The following is a 21,042-nucleotide window of genomic DNA, read 5'->3' as shown; positions in this document are numbered from 1 at the left end:
GAGATTCCTTGCCTCAGAAACCTTCCAAAAAGCATCCGCGGGAGGGTTCCTCAATCAGCACGGAAAAGGAGAATACAAGAGAAACAACCATCACCGAAATCTTAAACACGTTCATCAGATTCAACAAATTTGCGCTGCATTTCAACTCCGGAATCTTTGAACGTATGGCGTCGTCGTCTCCCCGCTCGGTAATCAGCGATGTACTCGGAGCTGCTGCTACTGCCTCCGTCTTGCAAAACCTCTTCAATCTCAGCACCATATCTCTCGCAACAAAAGCAAAACATTAACCGTATATCCGCAAACGGTAGCCCCGACACGATGGAATCTAAGGAAAGTACTCCTGAGGATCTAAGGCTGAAAATTCGAGGTGAGGTCCGTCGGGAGGAATTGCGCCTGAAGAGGAGGCCGGAGAGAAAGAAAAAGAGAGAAGGAATTATTTAACGCAATTTCAAACCAATCCCCAAATCAGTCACCAATTCATGCCATCGGCCGTCCTAAGAATCCGAAGGAAGAAAGCAGTAGGGATGCATTTACCAAAGCATTGGTGCCGCCCCCGTGCGACCGTCAACGAGTGCTCTGGAGGATCTGAGTCAGAAGAATCGAGCCAATGTCCGTCTGCGAGGAGTTGCACTGGAAGAGGAGGCCAGTGAGGAAAAAGATTATCTGGGAGAAGGAAAAGGAGAGAAGGGATTGTCTATATTGATTTAATGATTTCATGCAATTTCAATCTCTCTCTATATCGGTCACCGACTGATTAAGCGATTGTCTATATTAATCTAATGCAATTTCAATTTCAAACTATTCCTAGACGGTTTAAGGGATTGTCTATATTTATTTAATGCAATTTCAAATTATCCTTGGATCAGTCACCGATTGAGCCAGTATACGTGCATAGGTGATTCAGTTGCTTCTGAATTTAGGGTTTAGGTTTGAGACTATATTACCAACACTTGGCATCCCAATAGCCAATAATAAAAACTCCATATATTTTTTTAAGGTGTTGCGCTAAGTATAATATTTTTTGTATAATATTTTTTCGAATTATCTTTCTGCATTGTATATATATATATATATATATTTTATTTTTTTTCTATTTTTATTAATTTTTTCATGATCAAATCTATCCGTTTAAATAAAAAAGAGCATAATAACATTTATTTTGAATTTTAATATATATGTTATATAAAGCGAAATAGAAGCTGCAAATCCATGGTTGTTCTTGTTCGTAAACTCTCAGTGTAATAGAGGAGAATAGAAGGATACGATGTTCATATACCTCCACTCGGAGACGACGGAGTACTGTAGACTGTAGTGCATCATTGTAAATATTCGTCCCTGGACTCTCAGTCACCAAAATCATCATACCTCCTCAATTGATTACTCATGGACAAAGTCACAGAGCTTGAATTAGTGAATTCAAATCCTCAATGGCTTGCTTCTGGCATTTGATCCTATCAGCTTCGCAGTACACATACCACACAGCCTCATAGGTCCCCCAGATCATTTCCACACACTCTTTCGGGACCAGGCTTTGTTTCGAATGCAAATTATTGCACACCTGCATCACATTTCTTCTGCTGTATTCGATCATTTGCTTTGCTTTTGCAGCAGCCTCTTCAAGACTGAATCCATCATTCAGTAGCAGGTGCAGGCTGTTCACTTTACCTTCTTCTTCTTCTCTCTGTGAATCCAGGTGTTCATTTCAGTTTAGTTAGAGTTAGACAGTGACACAGACGTATACGATTATTTAATAGTAAAATTTAGACGCGAGTTTACCTCGAAACCTCTGAGATCGTTGAGAAGTCTGCCGATCAATGAAATATGCTTCAACATGTTAGCACACTTGGAGTTAGTTAAAATGTCTTCAGTAACCTTCACACCAAGAAAATGTGCGGTCATGGTGTAGCCGAGTTTGCAGCCCATGGTTATCCAGGAACAGGACAAGTACTGATCCAAGGTTGGTTTTTTGTTGCTGCTTGAAGTTTGCTTCTCTTTCATGTAGCAACTTACAATTTCAATCCACTGCTCTCACATTACATGTATAATGAGTTGAAGTCACGAGAAATGCATGACAATGGAAAGACTCGATACTATGAATTGAATCCTTTGAAAAATACCGATCATACCATGCTAATTATATCATCTTTGAAACATTGATCTTGCTTGGTTCTTGCATTCTCTGCCAGCTCATTTACAGTGTTGTATGTTGCTGCAAGAAGAACTTTTTCGTCTTGAGAGCAATTTATGGCTTTCTTCTTGTTCCAACTGCAAACAATGGGCAGGGTGAGAAAGATACCATCAAATGCTTGAATCACTAGTACATATTGCATCCTGAAACTGGAACTTACCTTCTGAGTAATTCAGTGAAGTTTTGAGCTTCATCTATGGTTGAATACAAGTCATAATAATCATCCAACAAGGTTGCAATAACTGATGTTTTAGTATACCAAATACGAGCCTCGGAATGATGAGGATCATTGAAAACTAGCAAGGCTACAACATAAGACCACATGACCGCGTCGCATTCACACTTCATGCTGCTCAGCTTGGAATCCTCGTACCATCTATGCATATATGCTTTTGACAATTAGTATGAAGGAACACAAATTTCCTCAGTAAAGTAAAGCGTTGACGTGTCTGTTTGTTATACTTATACCTCGTCAGCAAGCGCATTTCTTCGTTGCATTTAGCTTGGAAAGAGCTAAGCTTTGTCTGCAAAAATGCTAGAATATCTTCATTGTACAATGTGGGACATCTGGCCAGAGAATAAAAATAGTTATGAAAGGATTATGCATTAAAAACAGCTCATATAAAATAGTTATTCATTACCGGTGTGCTGTTTTTCGCATTTGAAAATGCTCCACATCGTATTCTTTTATGCTTCTTATATTTTCGAATAGATTTGACATTCCATCGAATCTCAATTCAGTCTCCACCTTTCAAATCCCGCCAGCCAATAGATGAAACTAATCAGACGATCCATTAAAACAGAAAATTAAAGTTATAGTTTCATGTATATGTATAACACCACCTGTCTCTGCAGTCTTTTGTCAAAAATTGCTTGATCTAACAACTGCTGCTTCAGGAATGTGCCAGTCCAGGAATGTATTTTCTCTAGTGCAACTTCTCCCTCAGACATCCTCAGATGTGAGGCTCTGTAAAGCTCGAGAATTGTATCCACACCAGTGAATTCTAGATTCACAGACCCCAGGAAATGATCCTGATCAACAAATTCTGCCAATTTATCTAAAGCATAACAAAATATATTAGTCGATACCACCATCTAAAAGTAAGAAAAGAGCAATTTAACCTTAACTTCTGGGATTATTCTCTGTAGTAATAAGTTTGAGTACAAGTCACCTGAGGAAACAGCAAATCCTTTCATTCGTAGGTGTCGAAATGCCAAGGATAGACACCTAATGTCTGCAAAAATCTCCTCTTCCTTCTGCAGCCATAACCTGGTATTTTTCTCGTAGTGATGATTGGAGTGCAGCACCAATTGCAAATACATGAGCATAAATTTTTGCTGACAGAATGAGATAAAGCAACTTTGGCAACAATGTATTATATTACCTGTATGTTTCATCTATAATATTGTCAATATCACCTAGAAAATGCTTAGCTATTCCCAGCCTTTCAAGGGTGTCCACAATGCAGAGTTTTGAGTATATATCCGAAGGATAAGCACTTGGAACTAAGCCAAACGAACAAAATTTGTAGTAGAACAGATTACAAACAGGGGTCAAGACAAAACATCAATGAGTTAATTATATTTCAAAGAATTACCCCATCTCTCGAAAACTCCAAGAACATCAAGCAAATATTGAAAGCATTTATCATCGTGGGTATGAATCAAGGCAGCTGCAGTTGTGGCTGGTGAATTGAAAAGAGATCCATTCTTACTCTGCTGAGTCAATATCTTCTTCCAGTTGCAAGACACTCCAAGTCCTTCAGCAATATATCCCGAGTTCCCATTCCTACTCATCAATACAGATTTTATCAAACACCTAATGTGCTAAACATCAACCACGCCTAACAGATAGTAGAAACCACAAAATTAGTGTAGCTGCAATCACCTCTTAAGCAGTGTGTCTCGCTTTCGTAGCAAGGAATCCACTAAAATAGGGTCGAAAGGCAGATTCAAACCCATGTCGTATCCACAGCTTATCATATGGGGAAACACGATGTCAAACCCTATCGGAGAATAAGATTCGTTGCAAGAAATTGCCCTGCCGTTTGATCCAATGAAGTTCAGACCTGCGGGAAACGAGATCAATCTACACGTAACACATAATTAATTCAGTTGCGCTTAAATAATTGATACGGATGCAGCTGTAGGCTTACCCTTATGGACGAGTTGTGGAGCAACGTTCCACTTGCGGAGAGCAAGCAAGCAGGCCAAAGTGCAACTCAGTGAGTCTTTCACCAGAGTAGGAGAAGAATAATTTCCCCACCCCCACGATCCATCCGTGTTCTGATTTTCGACGATCCAGTCAACGCACTGGGGAAACGAGGCCGAGAACTTTTCCTCGACGGCACCATAGCCACCCACGCTGTATCGTACGCGGACGCGCAAACCTCCATTTTCCCTCCGAACAACCTCTGTCGTATCTTCTCGATCGAAGCTTCAATTTCTTTCCCCTACACATGCAAACAGATTAGAAATGTACAGGTTTCTGTTAACCGACAGATCAACTTGGTCGATCGTCCTAGTTAATTAGCTAACTATATATTGCTCGCACCGTGGAAATTGGGAGCAGTGATCGACGACAGGCGGGAAATTGCTGCGTTGCATCATCTGCTGTAGGGTACGGAAAAAACACAGACTCAAAATAAACTAAGAGCAAGAGCTCAACCACGTTAACTAATAAGCTCGAGGCAACTGTACTGTACCCGATAGATTTTTGCCGCTGCCGCAGACTACGTTCTGTGATCTGAAGTGGAAGCTTCTGAGCAGCATGATTGTCTGTTACGACTATTGAAACTGCTCAATCGCTCGATTATGGAGTCGTCGACTTCTTCTTCTTCTTCAGAAATTACAGAACTGCAAATCGCTCGATTATGGAGTCGTCGACTTCTTCTTCTTCTTCAGAAATTACAGAACTGCAAGTACGTAATGCTGTTTTTTCCTAAATGTCGACTGTACTCCGAAATTATAGCCAATTATTGAAATTGTTTATGTTATATAAATAAATCCTGATACGATATTCTTTTAAATTCATATAAAAAGTAAATATTTAATATTTAATTTATATATTTATTATTATTATTATTATTATTATTATTAACACATTTTCCCATATCAAATTCAATAACTATATATATGTTTTTAATTCAAAATTATATTGAAACAAGCTAATTTATAATAAGATGATTCTCACATAGTATATACGCTCTTCAATATGATATAAATATATATATATATATTATTTCAATACTTATAATTTGTATCACACTAATATTTTATTATTTGAATAGGATTTCTGGAATAATATATAAATAAATATTTGAGATAGTTATACTGACAATAAAAATAAGGTGATTTGTATGAATAAAAGCATATACTATTGTAGTCCCTTAACAAATATTTGATTTTTTTTTTATTTTTTTATTTATTTATTTTTTTTTACCTCTGAACAAAGTATTTTATATTCTTTATTACTCTATCTCTCCTATGTTAGTCCGTCCCATAATAAAATATTAATTTTTTTTTGTAATTGTACTATCTAACTAACGTTACAAATACCCTTACAATTTACAATATATTACACAAATGTCATTATTTTTATATCACATACTTATTATTTTAGTCATTTCTACTTTATTCCTACTGTATTCCAATATAATATTGCAGAAAACAAATTGATACACTTATAGTACGGAGGGAGTATTATTTTTGGATTCGGAATTCAATTTTGGCTTTTACAAACAAAGCGGATATCTCCTATGTATTTCTTTTATATTCATTTTGAATTGGATTTGAAGGGTTATAATTTTTCTAAAATAATACGTAGTGTAATATTTTGTAAACAAATACTACTATATTTTTTTTTTTTTTTTTTTATTTTTAAAAAAATAGAGTTCAAACAAATATTGTGTAAGCCTTGTGGAGATTGAGTAAACTATTTATTGTATCGTTATTATTCAATATGGCGGGAGAGAGATAAAAAAAAAAAAATTCAGCAAAAATGGAATTCAATTAAAATAAAGCAATGATAAATAAAAATTATATTTCAAATGAAGATTAAATATGTCGCCTAAGAAATGGATAAGAAATCGAATTAATAATTGATCGTTGATTTAAAATAATTTCGTTGGTCAATTAATAAATCGATTATAGGTCTTAAATACCATGGTAATGCCAATTTTTTTTTTTTCTTATCCTGTTGGTGGTAAGATTTATCCAAATCATCTTTAATGATTTTTCTTGACACAAGAAATCAATTTTTAAAATATTTCATTAATTTATAAAATTCTCACCAAAATTTTCCATAATTCTACTCCGAGTATTGGCATGGACATGCATAGTCCTTCAAATCACTATTCTTAGCACTAATCAAAATGGAATCATAAATAAATACATTTCCATCCAAATCATAAATTATAATTACAATTAATCAAAATATATAGATATAATCAAATTAGTGATTCATCACAAACACCATAAAGTTGGTATTAATTTAAAATAAATATAACAAACAAATTAACAGAACATAATATATAAAACCAACACATTCAAGCACATGAATTCAATTAATAATTTGGACTAATCTGTATATTATTATTATTATTATTATTATTATTATTATTATTATTATTATTATTATTATTATTATTATTATTATTACAGATTGGATCGTACGCTGATTTGTAAGAGAAGTCAGCATATGCTGAAATAGATCACACTCTTTCATTTTGCATTAATGAAGTTTTAAGGTTAAGAATTTCAGCATGTGATCCTATTTGAATATCATATGCTGACTTTTTTTACAAATAGGATATGATATTAATGCAAAGGTTTTAGATTTGGGTTTTAATTTTGAATAGTAAAATTTTGAATTGAAATAGTTATTTGATGTGATATAAATATGCGTTGACGTGATGTTTTGAATGTAAAATTAAATTTTAATGTAATAAAATAAATAAAAATTGAATGTTTGATTTGATGTTTTTAAAAAAAAAAAAATTAAAATAGTAATATAAGTGTAAAACCTGACAGGTAAACACACCCGTCCAATTTGTTAAAATAATGCCACGAGACAATAATTGCCACATGTTTTATTTTTTTAACAAAAAAGTCAACAAAGCCCTTTTCATGGAAATATTCCCTTAATTCTATATCTATATTCGAATTTGAATTTTGCATAAATGGAATACAAAAATTGTAATTTTGAATTGAATATGAAATAGAATAAATTTTTTTGATTAGTTTACAATTAGCTATTAATAAGAATTTAAAATTATAATATTTATCAATTTATATACATACATTTTAAAATACCATGCTGAAAATAAATTTAATTTGATTTATTTAATTTAGAATTTTATATTAAAATATAGAATATAATTTGTGTATATAATTAAATATATATATGTATCTATTATGTACCATTATCAAATTGAATTCAAAATTAATATAAATATCAATTTTGAATTGAATACTAATTCAAACAAAGATATATAATTGATTTACCACTCTCTACTATTCCCTCCATTTTGTGAAATTAGCACATTTAAATTCGACAAGAAGATCAATGAAAAATGAGTATTTTATTGTAAAAATAACAAAAGAAAATTTAGTGAAAAAAAAAAAAAAATGTAAACAAAAGTAATGGCATTCATTTTAAATGTGTGTTCATTGAGAATAATAATTAAATATTAATTAATTAATTTTGTTAAAAATTAATAATAAGATAAATTTAACGGACGAATTAAAAAAATGAATAAATTCAATGGACGGATAAAGTAATATAGTACGTAACTATCATTTTATTTAATAATTAAAAAAAATTTAAAACTTATTTTTAAATATTTTTAATATTATATCTTATAAAATATATACATTATGGATATAAAGAATAAAAATTTATATAAGGTAAATAAATAAATATGTTATTTACTTATCGTTACTATAAATTAGTTTTTGGATAATGGTATTTTGTCTGTCTCTAAACAAACTAAATTGTGCAACCCCAATTTAAACACAGTATTATATCAAATTTATTATAATTTCAAATCACAAACAGAAAATTTATAATTAGAATAATATTTAAATTTAGAATAAATTATATCGATTATTAAAGTCGTAATTATGATTGTAATTGATTCCTGCCATTTTAGCCGAGACGCTTGTATAAAAGGTCTACTCTCTTCATTCTAAACACAACAAACCAATTATTATTATTATTTTTTTTTACCTGACTGTGCTAAGAGAAATAAAAAAGAACAATTGATATTTTGCCCCCCTCTTAATTTTACTGCTGATTCCGGTGACAGCACAAACAACAGCGCAGTCGGCGTGAAAGAGCATATGATGGGCGGCGTGTGGTCGACTGCAGAGTAGGGTAAATAGGTATAAGTAAATTGAAGCTACTTCATCTCTATCATGCTCCATAATTTTCTAAAAAGAAAATATAAATAACGGCATGATTGTATCAAATTTAACATCGTCAATGAAAATTGAAAAACTTTTATGCTATTTTGTTTTAATTTTAATTTAAAATCGAAGCAACCACACCCAAATAACAGAAGAACACCGTCCAATTTTTTTTTAACGTGTGGAAAAAAAAAAAAAAAAAAAAGAAATCGGTGGAAAGATTGAAGACGACGGGCCGACAAAAATATCTTTTGGATGATAGAAGTGTATTGGAATATTCAAACTCTTCTCAAAGAAATTACTAGCCTAGATTTGTAGGGAGAAAGGAGAAGCCGTGATTCTACAAAAATGTCGGCTACTTGTGGTTTTCGTGGCGGGCCGGTGGTCTTCAACCCTCTGAAATTCGGGAAGAAAGCGGCGTCGATGGCGCCGAAAAGGATCAGCGTGAGAGCTTCCAAGCTGGATTCTTCGTTCGAGAGCCCTAATTTGGTGGAACGCATGGAACGCGCCTGGTTGATTTCTGAGGTATGTTACTTGCTCCGGCTTCTTTATTTTCCTCATACAATTCAAACCCTAGCTTAATTCGTATGAACTTATTAATAGCTTTTCTGGCATATTACTGTGATTTGATGGAGGATTTGAGGAGTGAATTTATTGCAATTTCCAGAAGAAAGAAAAGAACATGCCAGAATAACACACCATGGCTAAATTCTCAAATATATATATGTATATGTATATGCTTGTTGGTGATGAGGATAATTTTGGTTACAAATGAATGCAGCAACCAATGCCAGTTGGTTGTGCTTCATGTGATTCAAAGGGACATGTTGATTGCAAATGGTGCAGTGGCACTGGCTTCTTCATTCTTGGTGAAACAATGCTGTGCCAGGTCCCTTCCAGGAGCACTGCCTGTGTAATCTGTGCAGGAAAGGTACATTAGATTGGCACAGTTATGCAATCACTGCTGCATAGTAAAAATCTCATTTGGGGGCTTGATTATGTATGTACAGGGCTGTGGATGTTGTCCCGATTGCAAAGGGTCCGGTTATCGCGCAAAGTGGCTGGGACAGCCACCCGTTGCCAAGAAGTAGAATGGCTGTGTTTGTATTCAATCTGTAATGGCTACAACACGCGCCAAAAACATAAAAGGATGTCCCCCAGGTCATGTAACTCAATAATTGTTTTTGATGGTTCATTCATTTAGTAGGTATCTAATTGTAATGGTCTGTTGGAATTCAGAAAACCATACCCTTATAAAATTCATAACTATATAGAGTTTCTGAGGAAATGATGATTGTTTGGTGATCTTTCAGATTCAGCAGTTAGTTGCTTTGAACAATTGCTGAGAATAGCAACTTGTTGATGTCGTTGGAGCCTGGTTCTGCGTCGTCCTCCTCTGTGTAGTTGAAAATTACTTTATCAGTTCAAAATTTTTGTATATGATCCAACCATATATATCATCATCACAGTGCAACAAAATGTAAAATGAATTACCATGAGAAGTGGTTGAAGAACAATGCTTAGTTGAGTTATTCCTTTGCTTAGGTTAAACCTCAACAACATATTTGTCTATAGTACAATCTTAGATGAGCATGGCAAATTATCATACTACTTATTATCTTTTGTTAGGATGTAATTAGTTTGAACTGACATATTACCTGTTCTTGATTTGACTTGAGCTGTCCACTCGTCAATAACCTGAAAAATATGAGACAAAAATGTTACCTTAACACAATTGAAGCCCAATACACTGTTAAAAACAACAAAGTATCAGATTTCATTTTTGTGGCAAGGGCAGAGATAAACATCCTAAGCCTTGCCACACAAAATTTGGTTGCTTGTTGGCACATGATATGAAATATTCAAACAACAAATGGAAAATGAAACAACTCTGAATTTTAAATTTTTTCAAAAGACATGAATTTGAGCTGTAATCAATAAAAGAATGAGTAATGAATGCCTGATTAAAGCTCTGATAAGCATGATCATCATCATCACTAGTGATGAGAGCACCAGCGGATGCTTGCAGCCTCTGCAGCATGGTCCTGTTCCCAACTAAGAGTGTTCTGGCTTTGTCGATCAGATCCTGTAAGTTCCAAAATTTATACGGCTAATGAAAAATCCTCAAATTCTGAAGTTTGTCAATAACCAAAATATAGTTCAAATGGAAATAGCACACAGATTACAGTAACACAAAGACTAACTCCTAGAAAACTTACAATCTACCATTGCAGGATCAGAAGAGCACATTTGAGACAATTACCTGCTTTGCGGCAAGAAGTTCGCGACATTGGTCCTTCAACGACGACATTTCCTCCTCTATCTTTTTCAACCTTGCAACCAGTTTCATCGGATTTGCCTATGGAGAAACCGTCGAAGCAGTGAAACCAAAGTTCCAATTTCCAAATCAAGTAACACAAAACAAGTAAATTGATATTTCAGTGAAAAAGAGAGGAGAGAAACATAACGGGATTCGGCGCACATTTTCGGGATAGACTTGTTGAAATTCTTTGTAGAGCTTGTTATGAACCAGAGATAAATCACGATTTGCTTTCGAAAACAGCGTCAGAAGCCCATCTACTGCTTGATTGTGCTCCATTTTTGGCTGAAGTTTCCGTCTTCTCTTCGTCGTCCGTTCGCTCTGGCCCTTCCAGTTTAAACTGTTTGAAATTTTTGTAGGGCGTGAGGTGAAGGGTTAATGGCTCTTAATATTACTTTTATACCCTTTATAAATCTAATTTTTTTCATGGCACGAGGAAGGGTAGTTTGGTAATCAGACCTACAACCCAGACCTATATAAAGCCCTCGATCTCCATTCTTCGACGAAGAATCTCTAGAGACGCCACACCGGTAATGGCCGTCACACAAAGCTCCGTCGGCGATACGAATCAAACGGTATGCATATTACGTCGAATTATTGTGTTTGGCTTCTGGTGATATTGGCTTAGTGATTATTAATCTGGAATGCCGGTATTGACGCTTTCGATGTGCTTGATTTTATGCTTGTGAACTCTGGCGTGCTTAAATCTTTGGTAGATTTTACCTGTGAAATTTCTTCCGTTGTATATTAGTTTTGCTTCTAATTTGGATTGTTTTTATCATTCTTACATTAGGTTGGACCTCTTAACCATTGTAGATCGTTTAAATTTCATCTGGAAAGTTGCTGCAGATAACTACTTTTGGAAGTTTTTATTTCAAATCTCTCAAAGTATGTTCCTCGAATCTGTAACTTTCCTAACACAATCTTTCTTTGACCAACTTCAGAAAACATTTCAAGATAACCTTTTTTGTTGCGTTGAGTGTTAACATTATTATCCTATTTCCGCTATCTGATTGCCATGTAGAATATGATGCTATTCAATTGTCATTGTATTTGTGGCATTATATACCTTGATTCTTGACTGTGTTGAGACTTTGGCTCTTTCATATTGAACACTCTTCATACTTATCCGATTGGGTATGAATGTATCCAAGCTTGTCTATTTTTCCAATTTTTATAGGAAATTATGCTGTCTGCATGCCTTAAAACCTTTTTGTTTTTTTCAGACAGAGGAAGGGACATCTCTTTCCTGCAGAGAAGATACAGTTTCTGATGCATGCCCACCCATTCAAGTGAGAAAACTCAATGGTAATCGTGTCTGAATTTCTCCTAAAGCGGCACATGTTTTTCCAGAAAGCAAGATTTTGCCAATTTGTAATACTATTTACATCTATCTTCACTTCAGGGCCTTCAAATGGACACAACCAAATCAATAAGGATGCTTCCATTACCGTCAAATGTTGCAAAGTCAGGGAAAATTTGAAAAATTACAGAAAACTAGATAGCCTTTCTGAGATTGATGATGCTGAGGTACGTTTCAACTCCATACTGGCAATAGTTGTACTTGATTTTGAATTAGATGACAAATTAAGCTCTTTGTATGCACTATGAGGACTGAATTAATTTATTCCTAAATTTTATGTTAGTGCCAACGCTGAAGTATGTGTCAACTCTATATATGCATTATTTGAGTTGATTTTGAATTGTATGGCTAAGCTCTTCATATGCATTCTAAGGGATGGACTTTCCTATTCTTTTCATATATGTGCAAAATATATTACTATATTGTTGTCAGCATACAACTGCCTAACATGTTTAATACTTTCCAGATTTCTGGGTACCTTAACAGCAAAGAAGAGATCATTGTAAAAACAATTTTATGGGAAGCAATCAATGGGAACTACAAGAAGGTACACTAACCCGTTTTTTTCTTTGAATGTTTCATTCTGTTTTTATACCATCAAACTTCGAAGTGTCTTCTGCCTTGCTAAACTTTATGTACAGTTGTCTTGACTTAGCTTTATGGTAAAGAAAAGCTCATTAATGAAAAGAAAAATGGCAGAAAATATAAATAGTCACTTGTTGTTTTGCTGGGTCTATGTGGTGCTAAAAATGAATGAATTTCAGGCCAAGAAACGAAAAAGAACAACTGAAACAAAGAAATTTGCATCTGCCGAAAAGTTTGCTAAAGCATCTGAGAAAGTGGGGTTACAGGTAATAGACTCGCTACACAAGAATCTATTGTCGTATTTAATTTAAATTTTATAAGTGATCATGTAATTTCTGTTGGAACAGAAGCGAAGTACAAGGATAAATTATGATGCTTTGAAACTCCTGGGCAGTGATTTAGTGAGTATTCTCTTCACTTTTGATTCAATACTGTCATTGTCTTCAATCTCCCGTGATATGCATTTTGTGTCCCAAAGAAGCTCATTGGTTTGAAGCTTTCAGTGTTGTACTCTGTCTATCTAGACCATTAAAACTCACAGAACATAACACATGAAGATCATAAAATCATGGATAGTAAACACCCCATAATGTTTTCTACTTTAGAGATTGAGTGTGTGTCTAAATTTCAAATGATCAAATATATGCAGGCTGAAAGTTCTGAAACAGCTCTGGCAATCACCAATGATTCTGACAGAGTCAAGTATTCATCACAAGGAAACACCAGCCATCAAATGCCCCGAGCTGAAGACAGCAGTTACAGTGAGGACCAGCATTGTACAAACTCTTTCCAAGATAATGATGATTTTGGTTGTTATAGTGGTGAGGTAGGCAGCCAATATGATGAACCTTTCTATGATGAACATTTTGACTTGTGTTGACATTAAGATCACCATTCTTGTGAGGCGTTGGAGTCGAAGTATGTTGATACAGCTGTTATGTTATGTTTGCTCTATGAAGTGAGGTTTATAGAGTGTTGATTATGTGAAATGCAGCATCTGTAGCCTGTGATATTCATTATGTGCAACAGATGCTAACAGTAACATACTGGAACTTGGACGATGAGTTATAGATCTCAACATTGGCTTGAGTTTTGGAGTTTTTGAAGTTTCAATATCCAAAGTTTCTTGAAATATATTTTAGATAGATATTTTGGTTGATATTATTTAGATTTGATAGTTATTATTTAGGCATATCTGTTAGATCATATTGTTATTATTTAGATATATCTACTAAATTAGATTATTATTATTATTTGAGTTTATCCTTTTGTATAAGGTATATAAATAGACTCTAATTTCATTATTAATAAACATCTCAGAGATTTCTCTAAGAAAGTAACACATACAATAATCTAATTAGAATCATCATAGTAACTGATACCATTTTATTATTTTCCACTTCTAATGTTTTATATTTGGTAGTTGAATGTTTTTGGCAGAAAAATCCAGTATCTCTACTCTCTACTCTGTACTCTCTACCAATACATCATTATATCATGTCTTGAATTTTAAATTCCTTTATCAACTGCTAGTTTAGCAACAGACAAATTTGGCTTGTGTTGCCCTGCATTAGCTAGTGAGACCAGAACTGTAAAGATATGGGTCCAAACAGTACGCTCCAATTTCATAATGGCATCTTCTTCTTCTGCTATTCTTGATCATTTTATATCAATCAACTACTCTTCCTGAATCATCAGTATAAAGGTATACTATATGTACATGGCCTTCTTGAAGCTACTGCCCATTTATCCCTGTTTCATCCTTCCCCAGGAATACCATTTTCTCACAGTTCCGTACCACACCTGAAACAAAACCAAGAACTACTTATTTTTGTCAACCCTTGAACCTATCTAACCATATACCGAAATTGAAGTAGCAGAAATTTTAAGTTTAGTTGCTGTCCAATAAGTGATTAAGGAACATAATTCAGAGGAAAGATGTGAGGTATGTATGGTACCCACTCAATCTGATGTAAACTGTTCCTGATAATATGCTTATTCACCTCACTGTTTTTTACAACAGGTTGTCTTGTACAAAGATGCCAGTGGTGATTTTTTTCCAGGCCCCTCACAGGTAACTTCCTCTTCTTGTATAGTTCTCCTTAGGTACTATGTAATTGTGATTTGTCTTTGAGTAAATACAGTGGGATGATAAACCTCAGATAAAGATCTTGAATTTATTTGGAATGTTATTAGGATATCCTGGTTAAGTGTTTAGTGGTAGCATCTTGTTACATGGTAGGAAATCAGTCCCAGCTTCATTCCATTATTGCTCTCAACCTCAAAACCCTCCCAATCAATTTCAGGAGTCTCTGCAGTATCAGATCTGCTTGAATTCATATGGGACTTCTGACAATGTAGTAAAGGTTTGTAATTGCCTGCCAACTCCCACCCACTTGAACTATTTCAATTCCACTTTCCAAAATAAAATTTTGAAAAAGGAAAATGCAAAAGTTAGAAACAGATCGAGAAGAAGATGAGCATTTATTCTACTGACTGCCCTACACTTCCTCCAGAGTGTTAAAATGGTTACCAAGCTACCATGGCCACATCCTTAGTCAATGAAGGTTAATTAATGAATGGGCATGCTGCCTCTATCTCTTTCTTCGTCTGGCTATTTTCATAGTAACTGTACAGCCAATGTGATTGTATATTGACACTCAGTAGCTCCATGTTGTCATTCTTGTGCAAGTTCATAAATGGAAAAAACTGAAGTTTGTGTTGGCAAAATATTTTCTCACTACAAGTTGCTGCTGCTGTGGTTTCTTGTAATGCTCTTCATAGCATTTCTTCCTCCATTTTCTTCGACTCTCTCTTTTGGCTTCTATGCAGGCTCATGCCCAGCTGCTGAACTGATGGTCAAAGCTACTGTAAGATCAGCTTCTGCTATGGATCCAACAACCCCCGGGAAGCTGCTTCGCTTGCTTTTCCATGACTGCTTTGTAGAGGTTATCAATAATTACTAATCCTATTATCGTCTCGTTCACATTTAGTTTACGACAATTGCTGTTTGGATGGCGATTATAAGAACACTATTATAAGTTGATTCTCACAGGGCTGTGATGCCTCCATACTCTTACAAGGAAATGGAACCGAAAGAAGCGATCCAGCGAACAAGTCACTCGGAGGATTCACCGTGATCGACTCTGCAAAAAGAGTGCTGGAAATTTTCTGCCCCGGAACAGTTTCTTGCGCCGATATAATCGCATTGGCAGCCAGAGATGCAGTTGAATTCGTAAAACCCCGAATCCAGGCCACATGTTTCTGCCTTCATTACACTTCCATCATATCGTATTCTTTTTCCTTCTACCACAGGCCGGAGGTCCGAATATTCAGATTCCAACAGGAAGGAAAGACGGCAGGACTTCCATCGCGGCGAATGTGCGACCAAACATTGTTGACACAAGCTTCACACTGGACCAAATGGCCAGCATCTTTTCATCCAAGGGACTATCCATGGATGACCTTGTTACCCTCTCAGGTACGTCACCCGGGCAGCCGGCACATGCAGCATTTAAGCTAAGCCTATTCTTTCAGAGATCACTGAAATGGTCCCAGAAAAGAATCAAATACATTAATCAAACTTCTAACCTGTGCTTCTGCAGGAGCTCACACAATAGGGACAGCTCATTGCAGCTCGTTCAATGGTCGATTCAAGGTGGATACCAACGGAAGCCTTACGCTGATCGATGGATCTCTAGACCGGCAGTATGCTTCTCAGCTGACAAAAATTTGTCCTGCCGGGGCAGCAGGCGATACTGTTGCGGTTAACAACGACCCCGCCACTCCCCGGCTGTTCGACAACGAGTACTACAGGAACTTGCTCAGCCACAGGGGGCTGTTCCAGTCGGATTCAGCACTGCTCAGCGATGAAAGATCGAAGATGAGAGTGGTGGAACTTGCAAACAATCAAGATAGGTTCTTTGAGACGTGGGCAGTGTCTTTCTTGAAACTTAGCAGCATGGGTGTTAAGAGTGATGATAATGGCGAAATTCGACTTTCTTGTTCTCTGACTAATGGACAGTTCCATTGAATGCTTAGAGACACAGATTCTTGTTTTGTTTGTTGTAGTAGTAATTGTTATGTGTCAACATTTTTAAGCACAAGTTTCAATAATAAAAAAGAAATCACAAAATATGATATTTATTCTTTATTTTTTTATTATTACCAAAAAAATCTCAAAATCTGAATAATTTGAACGACTGAGATAATAATGGTGAAGTATATTCGACTTTATAGTAGTTCTATTGAATGTACAAAGCCAACTCGAATGAAAGTCGCATTTATATTAAAATAGCGACAGCAGCTGAGAACGATTATTACAAAACGCGACTTTAAGGCTAAATTTTCAGCGCACTCAGCGATGATCGACGGTTGTCTTGAATGAGGCCGCTGCATTTGCTGTCTGAATCCGCTGTTCTGACGTTATCAAAAGTGGCGGCAGCCCATTGTCAAGCCGTTAAAGCGTCTCTGATCTCCGATTTATACATCTCTAATAATCTCATCAACGGGTACGTGAAATGCAGAGACTTACGAAATGCTCAGAAGCTGTTCGACGATATGCCTCACAGAGATACAGTCTCTTGGAATACCGTTATCGCAGGAAACGTGAATAGGGGAAGTTTTGGCAGTGCCTGGGGAGTCTTGAAGTCGATGAAACGGTGTGGATTTTTGTTTGATGCGTATACTTTTGGAAGCGTACTGAAAGGTGTAGGTGTTAGTGGTGGTCTGTTGTATGGGCTCCAAGTTCATTCGGATGTGGTGAAGATGGGGTTTGATGATAACGTTTATGCTGCTAGTGCACTTTTAGATATGTATGCGAAGAGGGGTAGACTTGATGATGCGCGGAAGGTTTTTGAGTGTATGCCATGGCGGAACACAGTATCTTGGAATGCTTTGATGGCAGGGTATGCAGAGATTGGGGATTTACAGCGTTGTATAGAGTTGCTTGTAAGTATGGAGATGGAGGGTGTGAGAATGGATGATGGGACATTTGCACCTCTTATGACATTGCTTTGCAATGTCGATTCCTATGAGTTGTTGCGGCAGCTCCATGGAATGGTAATGAAACATGGCCTGGTGCACGAGACCATAGTGTTTAATGCGATGATCACCGCATATGCAGAATGTGGATGCATTGAAGATGCTGAAAGAGTGTTTGATGGTGCCGATGCATTCCGGGATTTGGTGACATGGAACTCGATGTTAGCAGCTTATTTAGAGCATGGTTTGGAAGGATGTGGATTTGATCTTTTCTTGAAGATGGTGCGGCAGGGATTGGAACTGGATGCTTATTCGTATTCTGTTATAATAAGTTCTTGCTTTGGTGATGCGCAATGGGGACTTGGAAAGTCGTTGCATTGTTTGGTTATAAAACGGGGATTTGAGCAGTCGACACAGGTGTCTAATGCATTGGTTTCCATGTACACTAAACACAATAGCCAAAGTATGGAGGATGCGTGGAAAACATTCGAACGCTTACATGTGAAGGATCTTGTATCCTGGAATACAATCTTGACGGGCTTGTCTCAAAATGGGATGAGCGAAGATGCCTTGAGGCTCTTTCAGAAGATGCGTCTTGATCGTATGGTTTTTGACCAATTTACCTTCACGGCAATCTTGAGATCTTGCTCAGACTTGGCGATACTTAAGTTAGGTCAACAGATTCATGTCTTGGTGGTGAAATCTGGCCTTGAAGGAAATGAGTTCGTAGCTAGTGGTTTGATATTTATGTACTCAAAATGCGGGATCATCGAAGATGCTTGGAAATCATTTGAGGCGTGCAATAAGGAAACGTCGGTGACATGGAACTCAATCATCTTCGCACATGCGCAGCATGGGCAAGGTAAAGTTGCTCTTGACCTGTTTTACCGAATGACAGAGAGACGCGTGAAGCTGGATCACATAACTTTTGTTGCTGCTGTCACTGCCTGTAGTCACATTGGTCTAGTTGAAGAAGGTCTTAAGTTATTAAAATCTATGGAAGCTGAGTATAGGATCCCGCCCCGAATGGAAAATTATGCGTGCGCAATAGATTTGCTCGGTAGAGCTGGACGTTTGCTGGAGGCGGAAGAACTGATCGGTGAAATGCCATTCGAACCTGATTTAATGGTGTGGAAAACATTATTAGGTGCTTGTAGAGCATGTGGTGACATACAATTGGCAACTCAGGTAGCCGGGCATTTGCTAGAACTCGATCCTGGAGATCATTGTACTTATGTGCTTCTATCCGATATGTACGGGCAACTTAAGCGCTGGGATAAGAAAGCTTCTGTGACGAGGTTAATGAGAGATAAGGGAGTCAAGAAAGTTCCTGGTTGGAGTTGGATTGAATTGGGCAATGATGTTTATGCCTTTAATGCAGATGATCACTCGCACCCAATTTCCGTAGAAATTTACAACGCATTGAAGGAACTAACTAGGGAGATTCGAAAACCTTTAGGCGATTATACGCTAGATGGATCCTTTGATGATCTAGTCCTTGCCAGTGATTATCCCATTGTAGGTGCTGATGGTCCTGTTTAAACAGCAATGGTTTGAATTCTTGGGAGATTTAATGGAAATGTTTAAGGCATCGGTCTTTTTAGACAAGAGTTTGGAAGGAAGCTTCTATGTATAAGGCGAAAACATTGTGTAATCAGCAGCATTAAAACAGCTTTCAGGAAGCTGAATTTCGCATCTACGGCAGAATTTCAACACTTCAACCAGTGGTGCTTATCACTCGTTGCAACCACTTCGATCTTCTTCATTCCTATGGTTGGATAAGTAAGTAATTCTTCGACTTCTTAGCTTTTTATTTTCAGTTCATCCTACTATATACCAAATATTCTGTTCAACATAGTTTTGTAATTGATTTTTCATTTTTTCACTGCAGGGTAGGGTAGATCTAATCCATGGTGTGGATTTGACATCGACAGGATCATCCAAAAGTAGAAGCAACTAAACAAAGAAAATATCAACGTAGCATCATCATACACAGGTAATGCTCTTATATTTAAACACTAGTGGTTGATTGTGTGATTCCATACATCCATAATGGACGTCAAGAGGGCCCCAAACAAGAATATTCCGATTAGCCTAGCTGGGACAAACCCGGTATTATTTAGTTCTTGATGCAAAATAAGATAAGGTTGCAAGTACATGGAAACAAATCTTAAGCTTATTCAATTGCTGCAAACTGTTTTCCTGTCGATGCTTTGTCATCGTCGATCATTTCCAGCCTAACTTACCCCCGATGCCTCTAATTCTTGCAGTTGCAATTGCGCGCCATGGCGCCGGTGCAATGTCGATAGATGGTATGTTTTATTTTGATTGCCCTTTTATGTCTGAAAAAAATTCCTCAAATGAAATTTTATGTTGAAGTGGAGAACAATAGGAACACTGTGGGGATTGATGAAGAAATCAAGATCCTTCAAAGATAGAACAAACAAGATACAATTTGCAGTTAAGATGATTGATTGATTGCTTATTGTTTCTTCCAATCTTCGTTCTTTATTATTGTTAGGTTAATGATTGATGATGTAGAAAGATATATTTGGGAATCCCATCACTTTCATGGATCAAAATCACCATCATTTTGACTTGTGGTTTACATTTTCATACCTAAACTCATTATCAATAATATATATATATGAAATGTATGTCAGTGCACTCTGCAGATTTCAGACATTTTCACATGACCTGTGGTTGTGATCATTTGTTCAATGTTCAAAGACTAGCCCACAAGCTTCACTAACTCATTCCTTTGTTTCTTTCCTCCATAGCCAAAACTTCCACTTCTTTGCCAAGATTCCATTGAAATCTTGCTTCACATTCACACACAAAAACTTATATATATATATATATATATATTTGTTAAGAGCAATAGGAAATGTGTGAAAATGGGCCACATATAAATCATTTCATAAAATGACTATGGCTTTTAGTGGGGCAACATCCAATTACTTGAACAAGTGGTTTATTTCTAAATTGTCTGCCACACTACAATTATTATGTTTATTATAAATTATATATAATATATATTATATTTCATTGGAGATGACATGAAACCAGAAAAGAAATCTATCATCCACTATGATTGTTTGTGCCAATGCATGACAATAATTTGGAATAGATATAATCTCAAAATTAGTTTAGCATATGGATCAAGCAACAATGCAGCACTATAATACATGAGTG

The 21,042-nt window shown here is 36.0% G+C and overlaps 6 protein-coding genes across 14 annotated transcripts; 4 read left to right on the top strand and 2 right to left on the bottom strand.

Annotated features, from left to right (window-relative positions):
• Positions 1–1,231: 1,231 nt before the first annotated feature.
• LOC127265596 (nezukol synthase KSL3-like) lies at positions 1,232–4,960 on the bottom strand. The gene is made up of 15 exons (XM_051295470.1): positions 4,894–4,960; positions 4,743–4,801; positions 4,579–4,641; positions 4,345–4,474; positions 4,077–4,257; positions 3,787–3,977; positions 3,574–3,694; positions 3,361–3,458; positions 3,032–3,246; positions 2,830–2,936; positions 2,657–2,755; positions 2,349–2,564; positions 2,127–2,265; positions 1,777–2,022; positions 1,232–1,681 (listed from the first exon to the last, which is right to left on the bottom strand). Exons 1-15 carry the CDS (start codon positions 4,958–4,960, stop codon positions 1,394–1,396), a joined length of 2,220 nt encoding a protein of 739 aa, XP_051151427.1. The 3' UTR covers positions 1,232–1,393.
• Positions 4,961–8,784: 3,824 nt separating this feature from the next.
• Positions 8,785–10,168, top strand: LOC127265601 (uncharacterized). Of its 2 annotated transcripts, XR_007841991.1 has the most exons (4): positions 8,785–9,121; positions 9,378–9,527; positions 9,607–9,757; positions 9,910–10,168. XR_007841991.1 is itself a non-coding variant. In XM_051295480.1 (3 exons), the coding sequence occupies exons 1-3, from the start codon at positions 8,945–8,947 to the stop codon at positions 9,685–9,687; spliced, it is 408 nt and encodes a 135-aa protein (XP_051151437.1). In that variant the 5' UTR covers positions 8,785–8,944; the 3' UTR covers positions 9,688–10,168. The 2 variants fall into 2 exon arrangements, 1 of the variants encoding a protein (XP_051151437.1); XM_051295480.1 differs by having other exon boundaries at positions 9,607–10,168.
• Positions 9,682–11,221, bottom strand: LOC127265600 (uncharacterized). The gene is made up of 5 exons (XM_051295479.1): positions 11,079–11,221; positions 10,860–10,955; positions 10,557–10,682; positions 10,255–10,294; positions 9,682–9,992 (listed from the first exon to the last, which is right to left on the bottom strand). Exons 1-5 carry the CDS (start codon positions 11,193–11,195, stop codon positions 9,919–9,921), a joined length of 453 nt encoding a protein of 150 aa, XP_051151436.1. The 5' UTR covers positions 11,196–11,221; the 3' UTR covers positions 9,682–9,918.
• Positions 11,222–11,274: 53 nt separating this feature from the next.
• Positions 11,275–13,953, top strand: LOC127265598 (uncharacterized). 3 transcript variants are annotated; one of them, XM_051295478.1, is made up of 8 exons: positions 11,459–11,491; positions 11,710–11,804; positions 12,143–12,208; positions 12,322–12,446; positions 12,746–12,826; positions 13,044–13,130; positions 13,212–13,265; positions 13,514–13,953. In XM_051295478.1, exons 3-8 carry the CDS (start codon positions 12,193–12,195, stop codon positions 13,742–13,744), a joined length of 594 nt encoding a protein of 197 aa, XP_051151435.1. In that variant the 5' UTR covers positions 11,459–11,491; positions 11,710–11,804; positions 12,143–12,192; the 3' UTR covers positions 13,745–13,953. The 3 variants fall into 3 exon arrangements, with proteins under 3 accessions (XP_051151433.1, XP_051151434.1, XP_051151435.1); XM_051295476.1 differs by lacking the exon at positions 11,710–11,804 and having other exon boundaries at positions 11,275–11,491; positions 12,143–12,224; XM_051295477.1 differs by lacking the exon at positions 11,710–11,804 and having other exon boundaries at positions 11,277–11,491.
• Positions 13,954–14,193: 240 nt separating this feature from the next.
• LOC127265597 (peroxidase 18-like) lies at positions 14,194–16,992 on the top strand. 5 transcript variants are annotated; one of them, XM_051295474.1, is made up of 6 exons: positions 14,194–14,809; positions 14,888–14,938; positions 15,697–15,812; positions 15,920–16,099; positions 16,180–16,345; positions 16,470–16,992. In XM_051295474.1, the coding sequence occupies exons 3-6, from the start codon at positions 15,720–15,722 to the stop codon at positions 16,895–16,897; spliced, it is 867 nt and encodes a 288-aa protein (XP_051151431.1). In that variant the 5' UTR covers positions 14,194–14,809; positions 14,888–14,938; positions 15,697–15,719; the 3' UTR covers positions 16,898–16,992. The 5 variants fall into 5 exon arrangements, with proteins under 5 accessions (XP_051151431.1, XP_051151430.1, XP_051151432.1 ...); XM_051295473.1 differs by having other exon boundaries at positions 14,751–14,938; XM_051295475.1 differs by lacking the exons at positions 14,194–14,809; positions 14,888–14,938 and adding an exon at positions 14,962–15,230.
• A 139-nt stretch (positions 16,993–17,131) lies between these two features.
• On the top strand, positions 17,132–20,502 carry LOC127265776 (putative pentatricopeptide repeat-containing protein At3g25970). Of its 2 annotated transcripts, XM_051295770.1 has the most exons (4): positions 17,132–19,629; positions 19,739–19,843; positions 20,118–20,159; positions 20,227–20,502. In XM_051295770.1, exon 1 carries the CDS (start codon positions 17,248–17,250, stop codon positions 19,387–19,389), a length of 2,142 nt encoding a protein of 713 aa, XP_051151727.1. In that variant the 5' UTR covers positions 17,132–17,247; the 3' UTR covers positions 19,390–19,629; positions 19,739–19,843; positions 20,118–20,159; positions 20,227–20,502. The 2 variants fall into 2 exon arrangements, with proteins under 2 accessions (XP_051151727.1, XP_051151726.1); XM_051295769.1 differs by having other exon boundaries at positions 20,118–20,501.
• Positions 20,503–21,042: the final 540 nt, after the last annotated feature.

The sequence above is a fragment of the Andrographis paniculata genome, unplaced genomic scaffold (assembly GCF_009805555.1).
Source record: "Andrographis paniculata isolate CXL003 unplaced genomic scaffold, ASM980555v1 Contig73END, whole genome shotgun sequence".
NCBI classification, from domain to species: Eukaryota; Viridiplantae; Streptophyta; class Magnoliopsida; order Lamiales; family Acanthaceae; genus Andrographis; species Andrographis paniculata.
This window is presented reverse-complemented; position numbering and strand designations above follow the sequence as displayed.

Bases quoted from the DNA above. Each gene is read 5' to 3' on its own strand.
- LOC127265598 (XM_051295476.1), top strand. From the start codon at position 11,450: ATGGCCGTCACACAAAGCTCCGTCGGCGATACGAATCAAACG. The intron at 12,225-12,321 runs GTAATCGTGTCT...TCTTCACTTCAG, and splicing joins TCAAGTGAGAAAACTCAATG to GGCCTTCAAATGGACACAAC. The intron at 12,447-12,745 runs GTACGTTTCAAC...AATACTTTCCAG, and splicing joins CTGAGATTGATGATGCTGAG to ATTTCTGGGTACCTTAACAG.
- LOC127265600 (XM_051295479.1), bottom strand. From the start codon at position 11,195: ATGGAGCACAATCAAGCAGTAGATGGGCTTCTGACGCTGTTTTCGAAA. The intron at 10,295-10,556 runs GCATTCATTACT...CATATTTTTCAG, and splicing joins CTTATCAGAGCTTTAATCAG to GTTATTGACGAGTGGACAGC. The intron at 9,993-10,254 runs GTAATATGTCAG...TCAACTACACAG, and splicing joins TCAAGTCAAATCAAGAACAG to AGGAGGACGACGCAGAACCA.
- LOC127265601 (XM_051295480.1), top strand. From the start codon at position 8,945: ATGTCGGCTACTTGTGGTTTTCGTGGCGGGCCGGTGGTCTTCAACCCT. The intron at 9,122-9,377 runs GTATGTTACTTG...AAATGAATGCAG, and splicing joins GCGCCTGGTTGATTTCTGAG to CAACCAATGCCAGTTGGTTG. The intron at 9,528-9,606 runs GTACATTAGATT...ATGTATGTACAG, and splicing joins GTGTAATCTGTGCAGGAAAG to GGCTGTGGATGTTGTCCCGA.
- LOC127265597 (XM_051295471.1), top strand. From the start codon at position 15,564: ATGGAAAAAACTGAAGTTTGTGTTGGCAAAATATTTTCTCACTACAAG. The intron at 15,813-15,919 runs GTTATCAATAAT...TGATTCTCACAG, and splicing joins TCCATGACTGCTTTGTAGAG to GGCTGTGATGCCTCCATACT. The intron at 16,100-16,179 runs GTAAAACCCCGA...CTTCTACCACAG, and splicing joins CCAGAGATGCAGTTGAATTC to GCCGGAGGTCCGAATATTCA.
- LOC127265596 (XM_051295470.1), bottom strand. From the start codon at position 4,960: ATGCTGCTCAGAAGCTTCCACTTCAGATCACAGAACGTAGTCTGCGGC. The intron at 4,802-4,893 runs GTACAGTACAGT...CGTACCCTACAG, and splicing joins CAGCGGCAAAAATCTATCGG to CAGATGATGCAACGCAGCAA. The intron at 4,475-4,578 runs GTTTGCGCGTCC...GTCGAAAATCAG, and splicing joins TGTTCGGAGGGAAAATGGAG to AACACGGATGGATCGTGGGG.
- LOC127265776 (XM_051295770.1), top strand. From the start codon at position 17,248: ATGAGGCCGCTGCATTTGCTGTCTGAATCCGCTGTTCTGACGTTATCA.